Below are 13,747 nucleotides of genomic sequence, written 5' to 3'. Positions count from 1 at the left end.
CGTATCGGGAGTATTATGAGGTCCAGGCAGCTCCGTGGGCCGTGTGACACTCTTGTTTGTTTTGTAGAGACCTCCATTCAGTATCGAGGTGTTCACGCAGCAGCAGCTTCCACACATTATTCAGATTATGTTCTGAACACTTATTTCCGCCACTTCAAGCTTTATAAATACATCTTTACACCTCAGGTAAGTGATTCAGAGGGGGAAATCTCACACCAGTAGGGGATGCTCGGATATATTTGGGCTGATTCAGCCATGGTGAGCCCATGTAAAGAGCATCTATCAGCATAATGGAGCCGGGAAATTACCAGCAGCTTGAATGTATAAGCTGTTTATCTGAGTTTGTATGGTGATTTATCTGAGGTTGGGAAGGGTGGGGGGGTGTATATCTGAGGTCGGGAAGGGTGGGGGGGTGTATATCTGAGGTCGGGAAGGGTGCGGGGTGTATATCTGAGGCGGGGGAAGGGTGCGGGGGTGTATATCTGAGGTCGGAATGGTGGGGGGGGGGGGTGTATATCTGAGGCCGGGAAGGGTGGGGGTGGGTATATCTGAGGCCGGGAAGGGTGCGGGGTGTATATCTGGGGCCGGAGAAGTCTGTTGGCTCCTGGTGGTGATTCTTATAAGCGCCCTTTTCTCCTAGGTGTGCTTGGACCTCACCGTCTCCTATGAGGAGGACTCGGAAAGCCCAGAACAAGGTGTGTACATGAAGGTGACATCACATTCATGGAGGTTATGGTTCCTTCGTACCTCTGTGATTGGGCCCCTCCTGGTAGAGAACACTCGGGTCCCTCCTTATCCTGTAGCTGTTGTTGAAGTGGATTGAAATTAATGCCCCCTGTATGGGGGTTGTTGGTGCTCATCATGGTTTTCTGCTCCGTTCTCCCCCACAGGCGGTTTTGGGGTGCTTCTATTGTTCCATCTTATTGCCCTCATGTCGCTGGGAAGGCATCTCAACTTCTTGTAGATATAATCCTCCCCCTACACACAGTGAGAAGATATGGTTTCCTGCCAGTAGGTGGAGCTCCAGGCTAACCTTAAATGATTTGCTGAAATAAAACCTTTACACTGAATAGCAAAGCTCAGATCACACACACAGCTGAAAGAATTAAGAGTGACTCCTCCCCCTTCCTCCACTTTGCCATGTGACGCTTAGTCTGAGATCTGATGTAGAACACCTCCCCCCGGGTCCTCAATGTCCCCCAACCCCCCTCCCCCCGCCACGCCTGCTCCCTGCATGAAATACAGTATATGTGAGATAGAAAACATTCTTGTACCTCCATCGAACACCACACAGCCCTCTGCCCTATATTCTCATACAGTGGGGGTGGCACGCAGCATATCAGGAAGCACATAACAATCACATGATTGAAGGGTTGTCATGGCCGCACTCCACATGTGGAAAACCCAGTGATCAGTAAGAGTTCTGATTGCCCCGAATGGTATTAGAGAGGCAGATGTGAGCAGCTCCGGAGCAGAGGATGATAGAGAAATTGGGGGGGGGGGGGGTACGGAACATGTGATCCCCACCACCCCCTATCCACCTAGAAAATTTCATTTTCTTGGAGCACATCCCGGGACACGGCACAGCTTCATTTTCCTTACAATAGGGTTATGCTGCCACTTAAAGGTGATTGGACACTGACAGAAAAGACAGGAAGTCCCCTCCCTGTAAGGAAAGGCTTCAGTTTCTGTGGCAAGCTACGGAGGGGTGGGATCTCTGTGTCCAGGTATCAGCTGTACAAACTTGAGCTTCTAAAGACTGATGTCAAATAGCCCAAGAGGCACTCCCACTCCTGCACAACGAGCCGTCACAGAAAATTATGGATCTGGCCCTTTAGACCATCAGCCTGAGAGATCCAACAAGAATGGGAGACTTGTAAGCTGTGTGACCCCTCCCGCCAGCGAATCTGACTGACAAATTGCAGCAATCGATATCCGGTAACACCCGAACGCATAGACCACATTCATCGTGAGAAGAGCCTTATCTCCCGACGGCTTGCTGCTTAGGATAGAAAGACTCTCTCCAAGGGAAGCTGGTTCCACGGCCCCCCCACCCAAAGTGCCTCCCATCACAAACGGTAACACTGTGTCCTGTTTGGGATGGAAGGACAGTAACAGTGTCCAGGTTGAGATGGAAGGACGGTAGCACGGTGTCCAGGTTGGGATGGAAGGACGGTGACACGGTGTCCCAGGTTGGCATGGAAGGACGGTGACACGGTGTCCAGGTTGGCATGGAAGGACGGTGACACGGTGTCCCAGGTTGGCATGGAAGGACGGTGACACGGTGTCCAGGTTGGCATGGAAGGCTGGTGACACGGTGTCCAGGTTGGCATGGAAGGCCGGTGACACGGTGTCCAGGTTGGCAATGGAAGGCCGGTGACACGGTGTCCAGGTTGGGATGGAAGGACGGTGAAACGGTGTCCAGGTTGGGATGGAAGGACGGTGACACGGTGTCCAGGTTGGGATGGAAGGACGGTGAAACGGTGTCCAGGTTGGGATGGAAAGACGGAGACACGGTGTCCAGGTTGGGATGGAAGGACGGTGAAACGGTGTCCAGGTTGGGATGGAAGGACGGAGACACGGTGTCCAGGTTGGGATGGAAGGACGGTGACACGGTGTCCCAGGTTGGGGTGGAAGGACGGGTGACACGGTGTTCTGGTTGGGGTGGAAGGACGGTGACACGGTGTTCTGGTTGGGGTGGAAGGACGGTGACACGGTGTTCTGGTTGGGGTGGAAGGACGGTGACACGGTGTTCTGGTTGGGGTGGAAGAACGGTGACACGGTGTCCAGGTTGGGGTGGAAGGACGGTGAAACGGTGTCCAGGTTGGGATGGAAGGACGGTGAAACGGTGTCCAGGTTGGGATGGAAGGGTGGTGTCCAGGTGTCCAGGTTGGGATGGAAGGGTGGTGTCCAGGTTAGGATGAAAGGACAGTGACACGGTGTCCTGGTTGGGATGGAAGGACGGTGACACGGTGTCCAGGTTGGGATGGAAGGAGGGTGACACGGTGTCCAGGTTGGGATGGAAGGACGGTGACACGGTGTCCAGGTTGGAAATGGAAGGACGGTGACACGGTGTCCAGGTTGGGATGGAAAGGACGGTGACACTGTGTCCAGGTTGGGATGAAAGGACGGTGACACTGTGTCCAGGTTGGGATGGAAGCATGGTGTCCAGGTTGGGATGAAAGGACAGTGACAGTGTCCAGGTTGGGATGGAAGGATGGAAAGACGGTAACACAGTGTCACCGTCCTTCCATCCCAACCAGGACAACAAACTGCAAAGCTTTTTGTCATCTAACTGAATGATCACTCCTTGAGGTAGAAGATGATTGAGAGCTTGCAAAAGCACAAATTTATTTTGTGGATTCAAAGTAACATTGAAAGCATGAAGCTTGGAAGGGGTAGGGCTCTGAAATTCCAGCTTGTAGCCACAATGTTGCAGACCCATTCTTCAGCAATCTCCCCAGCCAACCTCCACAAAAACCTGCAAACATTGCCCGACCTGAGCAAGTGTGGGCACCCCTTCATTGAGAAGAGGATTTATCCCTGATTAAAAGGACTTTTGGGAATTCAGTTTCTGGAGGCACTATGTCTGGGGAGCCTGAGACTGGCGAAAGGAATTCTTCTTGGTAGAGGAGGGATCAGCAGGTTTTTGAGGGAACAGCAGGTTTTTTGAACCATAAGTAAAGCCTTCTTTTCAAGTGGTAACCGAGTACTCTTACCACAGACTATTAAAGGGCCCAAAAGCTTCACTAGTCCCTCTCAGCATATGGCTATTCCAGGGCCCTCTTCAATCTGTTGCAGGACCCCCTGGAGTGGGTCCAACCTTCAAACCATCATGGTGGGCTTTGCCACAAGTGCCTTCGGGTACTCATCTCCCAGCTGGAGATCGCTGCCCTGGGTCCAGGTACCATTCCTGTGAGTGTTCAAAAGCTGTAGGAAAATGGATCTGGATAAAACCCCTCCTAATCCTTGATGGAACAGTTGAGAAACTATTTTCATGCAGAGAGCAGCACAGACATGACCATCACTTAAGACACTAGTAAAACTGGAGCCTGGCCTAATTAGGAGGGGTGATGCCTGGGAGGGGGCTTCCTGTCTTTTTTGCCAGTGTCCAATCACTTTAAGATAAGGTGCAGCATAGCCCTATTTTAATGAAGATGCCCTGTGATGTACAATAATGAAAGATGTTTTATAGTTCTGATAACATTTCTCTGTTCAATTTTTGTATTCAGAAGAGAATGGAAATGTAACTTCTACATCTAGACCTCTGCGAGAACACATGGACCAGCTGAGCCAGGTAGTCCAGGACCACTTAGAGGGAGGAGCGGAAACCAGAACCACATTTCCTGGAGGAAGGACTGAGGAAGGATTGGAAACCAGAACCACATCTCCTGGAGGAAGGACTGAGGGAAGAGTGGAGACCAAATCCACATCTCTGGAGGAAGGACTGAGGGGAGGATTGGAACCAGAACCACATCTCCTGGAGGAAGGACTGAGGGAAGAGTGGAGACCAAATCCACATCTCCTGGAGGAAGGACTGAGGGAGGATTGGAAACCAGAACCACATCTCCTGGAGGAAGACTGAGGGAAGAGTGGAGACCAAATCCACATCTCCTGGAGGAAGGAAAGGACTGAGGGAGGATTGGAAACCAGAACCACATCTCCTGGAGGAAGGACGGAGGAAACAGTGGAAACCAGAGTCACATCTCCTGGAGGAAGGACTGAGGGAAGAGTGGAGACCAAATCCACATCTCCTGGAGGAAGGACTGAGGGAGGATTGGAAACCAGAACCACATCTCCTGGAGGAAGGACGGAGGAAACAGTGGAAACCAGAGTCACATCTCCTGGAGGAAGGACTGAGGGAAGAGTGGAAACCAGAACCAGATCTTCTAAAAAGAAATAAATAATTCCAGTATCTATACCAGATGCTATATTTAACTTTCACGCAAACCAAATAACAAACACGTATTGGGATTCTTTTCCAGACATGTAGCAGAATAGATTTTGGCCTAAATTTAAATTTATAGCTGAAAATCTAATTTCTTCAACAAAACATATCCAATAAAAAAAAATCTAAATGAAAAAGATGGATTTTTTTTTTTTTTTTTTTTTTAAATCGCAAAAAATAAACCCAGCGGTGATCAAATACCACCAGAAGAAAGTTTTATTTGTGTAAGACAAACAATATAAATGTAATTTGGATACAGTGTCACATGACTGCGCAATTATCAGTTAAAGTAGTGCAGTGCTGAATAGCACACTATGGCCTGGTCATGAAGGAGGGTACATTTTCCAGAGGTCATGTGGTTAAGAAGACCACTGTATAGTTTTTCCTATTGTCATTCGATCCGTCCCAGTAACAGCCTCCCCCCCCCCCCCCCCCCCCCCAGATCTAAGCGAATGATCTGTTGTTGAGGCCGGGTTCACACCTAACCCTAACCCGCATACAATACGCATGACAGGAGATTGTGACCGGCTGTCTATGGAGCTGCTTTACATCTCTCCGATGCGGTTTGCACAGGAACGCTGTGCGTCTTTGGCTCCGATGCGGTTTGTACATAAACGCTGTGTGTCTTTGGCTCCGATGCGGTTTGCACAGGAACGCTGTGTGTCTTTGGCTCCGATGCAGTTTGTACAGGAACGCTGTGCGTCTTTGGCTCCATTTCAGGGCCAAATTCAGGCAAAAATTCAGCTGATTCATCTCTGAGAACAGAGACGCACCACACCCCCTACGGCGAGCCGCACCCGTTAGAGGTGTGAACCCGGCCTTAATAATGGGACCAGCAGATTTCTGTAATTATAACCATTATTGGTTCACCGTAATACACTACATGGGATATACAGTCCAGTCAGGTCCATAAATATTGGGACATGGACACAATTCTAATCTTTTTGGCTCTATACACCACCACAATGGATTTGAAATGAAACAAACAAGATGTGCTTTAGCTGCAGACTTTCAGCTTTAATTTGAGGGGATTTACATCCAAATTAGGTGAACAGTGTAGGAATTACAACAGTTTGTATATGTGCCTCCCACTTTTTAAGGGACCAAAAGCACCAGTGAGCTCAGCAACACCAAAAGACCCGGAAGACCACGGAAAACAACTGTGGTGGATGACCGAAGAATTCTTTCCCTGGTGAAGAAAACACCCTTCACAACAGTTGGCCAGATGAAGAACACTCTCCAGGAGGTAGGTGTATGTGTGTCAAAGTCAACAATCAAGAGAAGACTTCACCAGAGTGAATACAGAGGGTTCACCACAAGATGTAAACCATTGGTGAGCCTCAGAAACAGGAAGGCCGGATTAGAGTTTGCCAAACAACATCTAAAAAAGCCTTCACAGTTCTGGAAGAACATCCTATGGACAGATGAGACCAAGATCAACTTGTACCAGAGTGATGGGAAGAGAAGAGTATGGAGAAGGAAAGGAACTGCTCATGATCCAAAGCATACCACCTCATCAGTGAAGCATGGTGGTGGTAGTGTCATGGCGTGGGCATGTATGGCTGCCAATGGAACTGGTTCTCTTGTATTTATTGATGATGTGACTGCTGACAAAAGCAGCAGGATGAATTCTGAAGTGTTTCAGACAATATTATCTGCTTATATTCAGCAAAATGTTTCAGAACTCATTGGACGGCGCTTCACAGTGAAGATGGACAATGACCCGAAGCATACTGAGAAAGACACCAAAGAGTTTTTTAAGGGAAAGAAGTGGAATGTTATGCAATGGCCAAGTCAATCACCTGACCTGAATCCGATTGAGCATGCATTTCACTTGCTGAAGACAAAACTGAAGGGAAAATGCCCCAAGAACAAGCAGGAACTGAAGACAGTTGTAGTAAAGGCCTGGCAGAGCATCACCAGGGATAAAACCCAGCGTCTGGTGATGTCTATGTGTTCCAGACTTCAGGCTGTAATTGACTGCAAAGGATCTGCAACCGAGTATTAAAAAGTGAAAGTTTGATGGATGATTGTTAATCTGTCCCATTACTTTTGGTCCCTTAAAAAGTGGGAGGCACATATACAAACTGTTGTAATTCCTACACCGTTCACCTGATTTGGATGTAAATTCCCTCAAATTAAAGCTGAAAGTCTGCAGTTAAAGCACATCTTGTTCTTTTCATTTCAAATCCATTGTGGTGGTGTATAGAGCCAAAAAGATTAGAATTGTGTCCATGTCCCAATATTTATGGACCTGACTGTAAATACTACAATTGCCCATCAATGATCAATAACTGCAGGAAAAGTCTTTAACCACTTGCCTACGGCGCCAATTCTGACATTTCTCTCCTACATGTAAAAATCATCTTTTTTTTGCTAGAAAATTACACAGAACCCCCAAACATATGTTGTTTTTGTTTTTTTTAAGCAGAGACCCTAGAGAATAAGATGGCAGTCATTGCAACTTTTTACCTCGCACGGTATTTGCGCAGCAATTTTTCAAATGCGTTTTTTTGGGGGGGGGAAAAGGTTTCATGCATTAAAAAAACCCAAGCAGTAAAGTTAGCCCAATTTGTTTGCATAATGTGAAAGATGATGTTACGCTGAGTAGATAGATGCCTAACATGTCACGCTTCAAAATTGCGCACACTCGTGGAATGGCGCCAAACTTCGATACTTCAAAATCCCCATAGGCGACGCTTTAACATTTTCTACAGGTTACATGTTTTACGTTACAGAGGAGGTCTAGGGCTAAAATTGGAAAAATAACGTTCGTGGCGATACCTCACGTGTGTGGTTTGAACGCGGTTTACATTTGTGGGCGCGACTTACGTATGCTTCTGCGAGCTCAGGAGGGATGGGGCGCTTAAAATAAATGAACAGAAAAATTTACATTTTTTTACTTTTATCACTTTACATTCCTTGTAATAGGAATATGGCATTGACCCTATATCTGACTGTAAAGAGGACCTGTCATAAGTCCCCACATCTAAAAAACTATCCTGGCTTCCCAGCCGAGGTGGCGGCATTTTTTTCAAATGCAGAGGCCGGGTGTGAGGTCACAACATCGCGCCCGGCCTCCGAACGATCATAGAGACTCCGGGGACCATCTGGCCCACCTGAAATCTCTATGGTCAACATCCGGCACCAGTCGGTTCCTTCTCCAGTTTGCCAATCGCAGGGGTGAGCCAGGAGAAGCACTGGGGGGGGGGGTGGCGTCCCGTCCCCTCCTGCTGCCTGTAAGAACGATCAAGCGGCTGAACGGGCGCTATGATTGTTCTTATGGGGAAGGGAATCGCCGGCTCTAAAAGAAGATATCTGAATGATGCCTGTAACTGCACCAATCATTCAGATATCGCCGCTCAAAGCCGACGACGTCATATGACATTGGGTGGGCAGGAAGCGGTTAAGCACTTCCCCCGGGTGGAGGTCATGTGATGGGGAGTTGAAGTGGAGATATCGGGGTGATGGATGCAGCTGCATCTGTCACCCCAATGTCATTTTTTTTTCAGCCAACGATTCCTTAGAATGTAAAAGCCGTCATAGCGGCTTCTCCGGTCTATCCCGAGTGATTTGGGAGCCGGAGAATGAATCCAGCGGCAGTTTACCATAGAGATGGCCTGGAGACCATCTGGTCTGTGGCCAGCTCTATGACCCTCAGAGGCCGAAAGTGACGTCATGACGTCACGTCCAGCACCCAGAGATTTAAACACTGACTTTTTTTTGGTTTGCTCTCAGGCTTTCCAGCATTGAGAAGAGATGTGAGAACTTATAGCCCTCAGATCTCGCAATAAAGAGGACCTGTCGTGCCCTAGTCCTACGAGGGGGTGCTGATATGTATTGAGATTTACCTAGAAAAAAATTGAGCAAGGAAGCTGTTAATTGCCGGATGCACCGGACAATTTGTCTATCTTCGCTCCTCCCAAGACCTCCTGCTCTCAAACTCCCTTGTCACCCCATCCCATGCTCGCCTTCAGGATTTCTCCAGAGCCTCCCCCATCCTCTGGAATGCTCTACCCCAATCCGCCCGATTTTCTCCTACTTTATCCACTTTCAGACGATCCCTGAAAACTCATCTCTTCAGAGAAGCCTATCTGGCCCCCACCTAACAACTGTACATTTATCTTCTCAATCAGCACATCACCCACAGTTATTACCTCTTGTATCTCTTGACCTTCCCTCTTAGATTGTAAGCTCTAAGGAGCAGGGCCCTCTGATTCCTACTGTATCAAATTGTATTGTATTTGTACTGTCTACCCTCAAGTTGTAAAGCGCTGCGTAAACTGTTGGTGCTATATAAATACTGTATAATAATAATATTATATTCAATGGTGCAAAAATCAACAACCTATGATTAGAACTTCTCTTTCTTCTTCAGGTCCAAAGTGAACATGGCAGAACCTCCAGAAAAATTCAATGTAGAAGAGCATAGGACCACAATCATGTTCCTGATTCTCTAAGGGAAAGGTGCGAAGAAGATCCATGATGGAATGTCACAAACTTTGGGTGACAGCGGCCCTTCATATGCAACAGTTAAATGTTGGGTTGTCACTTTTAAAACTGGCCATTTCGGTGTTGAAATTGAGAAACCCAATGGAAGGCCCTGTTTCTGTCTCTTGTCAAAGCCATCCATGACATGATCGTGGAGAACTGCCGAATATCAGCCAAAAGTATAGCTACGTATCTGGGAATATCACGTGGGAGAGTTGGTGCCATTATCCACAACGACTTGGAAATGAGAAAGCTTGCAGCAAAGTGGATCCCAAAACTTTTGACAGAAACAGGCCTTTCCACTGGCACTCTGGCCTTTCCACTGGCACTCTGGCCTTTCCACTGGCACTCTGGCCTTTCCACTGGCACTCTGGCCTTTCCACTGGGACTCTCTTACACTGGCACTCTGGCCTTTCCACTGGCACTCTGGCCTTTCCACTGGGACTCTCTTACACTGGCACTCTGGCCTTTCCACTGGCACTCTGGCCTTTCCACTGGGACGCTGGCTTTCTACTGGGACTCTCTTACACTGGGACGCTGGCCTTTCCACTGGGACGCTGGCCCTCCACTGGGACTCTCTTACACTGGGACGCCGGCCTTCCACTAGGACTCTCTTACACTGGGACGCTGGCCTTCCACTGGGACTCTCTTACACTGGGACGCTGGCCTTCCACTGGGACTCTCTTACACTGGGACGCTGGCCTTCCACTGGGACTCTCTTACACTGGGACGCTGGCCTTCTACTGGGACTCTCTTACACTGGGACGCTGGCCTTCTACTGGGACTCTCTTACACTGGGACGCTGGCCTTTCCACTGGGACGCTGGCCCTCCACTGGGACTCTCTTACACTGGGACGCTGGCCCTCCACTGGGACTCTCTTACACTGGGACGCCGGCCTTCCACTAGGACTCTCTTACACTGGGACGCTGGCCTTCCACTGGGACTCTCTTACACTGGGACGCTGGCCTTCCACTGGGACTCTCTTACACTGGGACGCCGGCCTTCCACTGGGACTCTCTTACACTGGGACGCTGGCCTTACACTGGGACTCTCTTACACTGGGACGCTGGCCTTCTACTGGGACTCTCTTACACTGGGACGCTGGCCCTCCACTGGGACTCTCTTCCACTGGGACGCTGGCCCTCCACTGGGACTCTCTTACACTGGGACGCCGGCCTTCCACTAGGACTCTCTTACACTGGGACGCTGGCCTTCCACTGGGACTCTCTTACACTGGGACGCTGGCCTTCCACTGGGACGCTGGCCTTTACACTGGGACTCTCTTACACTGGGACGCTGGCCTTCCACTAGGACTCTCTTACACTGGGACGCTGGCCTTCCACTAGGACTCTCTTACACTGGGACGCTGGCCTTCCACTGGGACTCTCTTACACTGGGACGCTGGCCTTCCACTGGGACTCTCTTACACTGGGACGCTGGCCTTCCACTGGGACTCTCTTACACTGGGACGCTGGCCTTCCACTGGGACTCTCTTACACTGGTACGCTGGCCTTCCACTAGGACTCTCTTACACTGGGAACGCTGGCCTTTACACTGGGAAGCTGGCCCTCCACTGGGACTCTCTTACACTGGGACGCTGGCCTTCCACTGGGACTCTCTTACACTGGGACGCTGGCCTTCCACTGGGACGCTGGCCTTTACACTGGGACTCTCTTACACTGGGACGCTGGCCTTCCACTAGGACTCTCTTACACTGGGACGCTGGCCTTCCACTAGGACTCTCTTACACTGGGACGCTGGCCTTCCACTGGGACTCTCTTACACTGGGACGCTGGCCTTCCACTAGGACTCTCTTACACTGGGACGCTGGCCTTCCACTGGGACGCTGGCCTTTACACTGGGACTCTCTTACACTGGGACGCTGGCCTTCCACTAGGACTCTCTTACACTGGGACGCTGGCCTTCCACTAGGACTCTCTTACACTGGGACGCTGGCCTTCCACTGGGACTCTCTTACACTGGGACGCTGGCCTTCCACTGGGACTCTCTTACACTGGGACGCTGGCCTTCCACTGGGACTCTCTTACACTGGGACGCTGGCCTTCCACTAGGACTCTCTTACACTGGGAACGCTGGCCTTTACACTGGGAAGCTGGCCCTCCACTGGGACTCTCTTACACTGGCACGCTGGCCTTTCCACTGGCACGCTGGCCATTTCGGTGTTGAAAGCGAGAGTACCAGTGGAAGGCCTGGTTCTGTCAAAAGTTTTGGGATCTACTTTGCTGCAAACTTTCTCATTTCCAAGTCGTTGTGGATAATGGCACCAACTCTCCCACGTGATAGTCCCAGATATGTAGCAATACTTTTGGCTGATATTCGGTGGTTCTCCACGATCATGTCATGGATGGCTTTCACATTTGCAGGCACAGAGACAGGGCCTTCCACTGGGCTTCCAACTTTCTTCACCGAAATGGCCAGTTTTAAAATTGGCAACCCAACATTTAAAGCGGAGTTCCAGGCTTTTTAATAAACAAAAACAAAAATTCAGCAGCTACAAAAAGTGTAGCTGTGGACTTTTAATAAACAACCACTTACCTGCTCCATGGTTCAGCGTTGCGGCCACACGAAGCCTCGCCCCCCCCCCCCCCCCCTTTCCTCAGCGCCTCCATTGGAACTGTGGGCATCCGGCTGTGACAGCTTGCGGCCGGGCGCGCGCTGTGCTCTCCCAGTGCACAGGCAATCTTCTGGGACCTGTCACGTGTCCCAGAAGATTGCCGAGAGGGAGGTGCCGCCTAGGGGGAGAGGAGGAGTCGCCTAGGCTTTCGCCGACTTGCTGATAGGGGGAGAGGAGGAGTCGCCTAGGCTTTCCCCGACTTGCTGATACCCCTACTTGCTGACGCCCCGACTTAGTTGGGGTAGGCGGAACACTTTGGTGGGGGTAGGTCAGCCACACCTCGTGACCTTTGACCTCTGGGGGACACGCCTGCTGACCTTTGGGGTGGTCCCTAACCCTAACCCTAGCTCTAACCCTAGGCGGCCCATGACATGCAAAATGTGGCATGTAAAGGGGTGAGGAGGGTTTAAAGCGGAAGTTCCACTTTTGGGTGGAACTCCACTTTAACTGTTGCATATGAAGGGCCGCTATCACCCAAAGTTTGTGACATTCCATCATGGATCTTCTTCACGCCTTTCCCTCAGAGAACCAGGAACATGATTGTGGTCCTATGCTCTTCTACATTGAATTTTTCTGGAGGTTCTGCAATGTTCACTTTGGACCTGAAGAAGAAAGAGAAGTTCTAATCCTAGGTCGTTGATTTTTGCACCATTTAATATAGACAATTTGGCCAGTAGACCCGGCAATTTACAGCTTCCTCGCTCAAGTTTTTCTGGGTAAAGGCTCAATACTTATCAGTGAGAAATGGAAACATCCCTTGTAATAAAAAAAAAAAAAAAAATGTTTTTGAGCACTTTACTTCCCACAAGAGCCAATATACATAAACGGCCAGGTGGGCGCTCTCTCCTTCTGTGTGGACATTCAGGAACGTCCCTCAGAAGGAGGGGGATCGCGCGTGCGTGCCCATGCAGCGGCGTGATCCCGATGCGCTCGTGTCACCCGGACACGGCGGATCTCTGATCGGCAGGAGGGCTCTGTGATTGGCCCTCATGATCACATGACAGCCGTCATGTGATGTAAACACAGAGCCGGTTGCTAGGCGATCAGTTCTCCTCTCCTTACACAGAAGTTGTTGGTGAGGAGAGCGGATCGCTGCAGCCGGCTGGTGATCAGTGAGTATGAGCTGGGTTTTTTTTTTTTTTTTTTTACACACTGATCTCCAACCTAGTGTCACCACACAATGTCCCCAAAACACCTGTCCCCACATTTGTCCCACTAAAATCACATGTCCCAATGATTATCTGCACATATCTGTCCGTGATCATTTGCGCACACCTGTCCGTAATCACCTGCGCACATCTGTCCGTGATCACACGAACCAATTATTTTACACCTAATGGAAATTTTTTTTACCAAAGACATGTAGCAGAATACATTTTGGCTTAAATTTAAGACAAAATTCGATTTTATTGGATTTCTTTTAAAACAGAAAGAAGAAAAATTGTTTGTTTTTTCCAAATTTCCGCTCTTTTTTTTGCTTATATCGCAAAAAATAAAAAACGGAGTCGTGATTAAATACCAACAAAATAAATCTCTATTTGTGCGAACAAAATGATAAAAATTTCATTTGGGTACAGCGTAGCATGACCGCGCAATTATCATTGAAAGTGCGAGAGCGCTGAAAGCTGAGAATTGGTCTGGGAAGGAAGGGGGCGAAAGTGCCCGGTATTGA

At 49.4% G+C, this 13,747-nt stretch overlaps 1 protein-coding gene across 2 annotated transcripts; it reads left to right on the top strand.

The window, feature by feature from the left end:
* Positions 1–124: 124 nt before the first annotated feature.
* On the top strand, positions 125–5,076 carry CFAP119 (cilia and flagella associated protein 119; the record flags this gene model as incomplete). 2 transcript variants are annotated; one of them, XM_073634703.1, is given in 4 exon segments in its annotated part: positions 125–186; positions 641–695; positions 4,233–4,580; positions 4,630–5,076. In XM_073634703.1, coding segments are annotated over 4 exon segments (743 nt in total), but the record flags the coding sequence as incomplete, so codon positions are not given.
* Positions 5,077–13,747: the final 8,671 nt, after the last annotated feature.

This window comes from Aquarana catesbeiana, linkage group LG06 (genome assembly GCF_042186555.1).
Source record: "Aquarana catesbeiana isolate 2022-GZ linkage group LG06, ASM4218655v1, whole genome shotgun sequence".
Classification (NCBI taxonomy): domain Eukaryota; kingdom Metazoa; phylum Chordata; class Amphibia; order Anura; family Ranidae; genus Aquarana; species Aquarana catesbeiana.
This window is presented reverse-complemented; position numbering and strand designations above follow the sequence as displayed.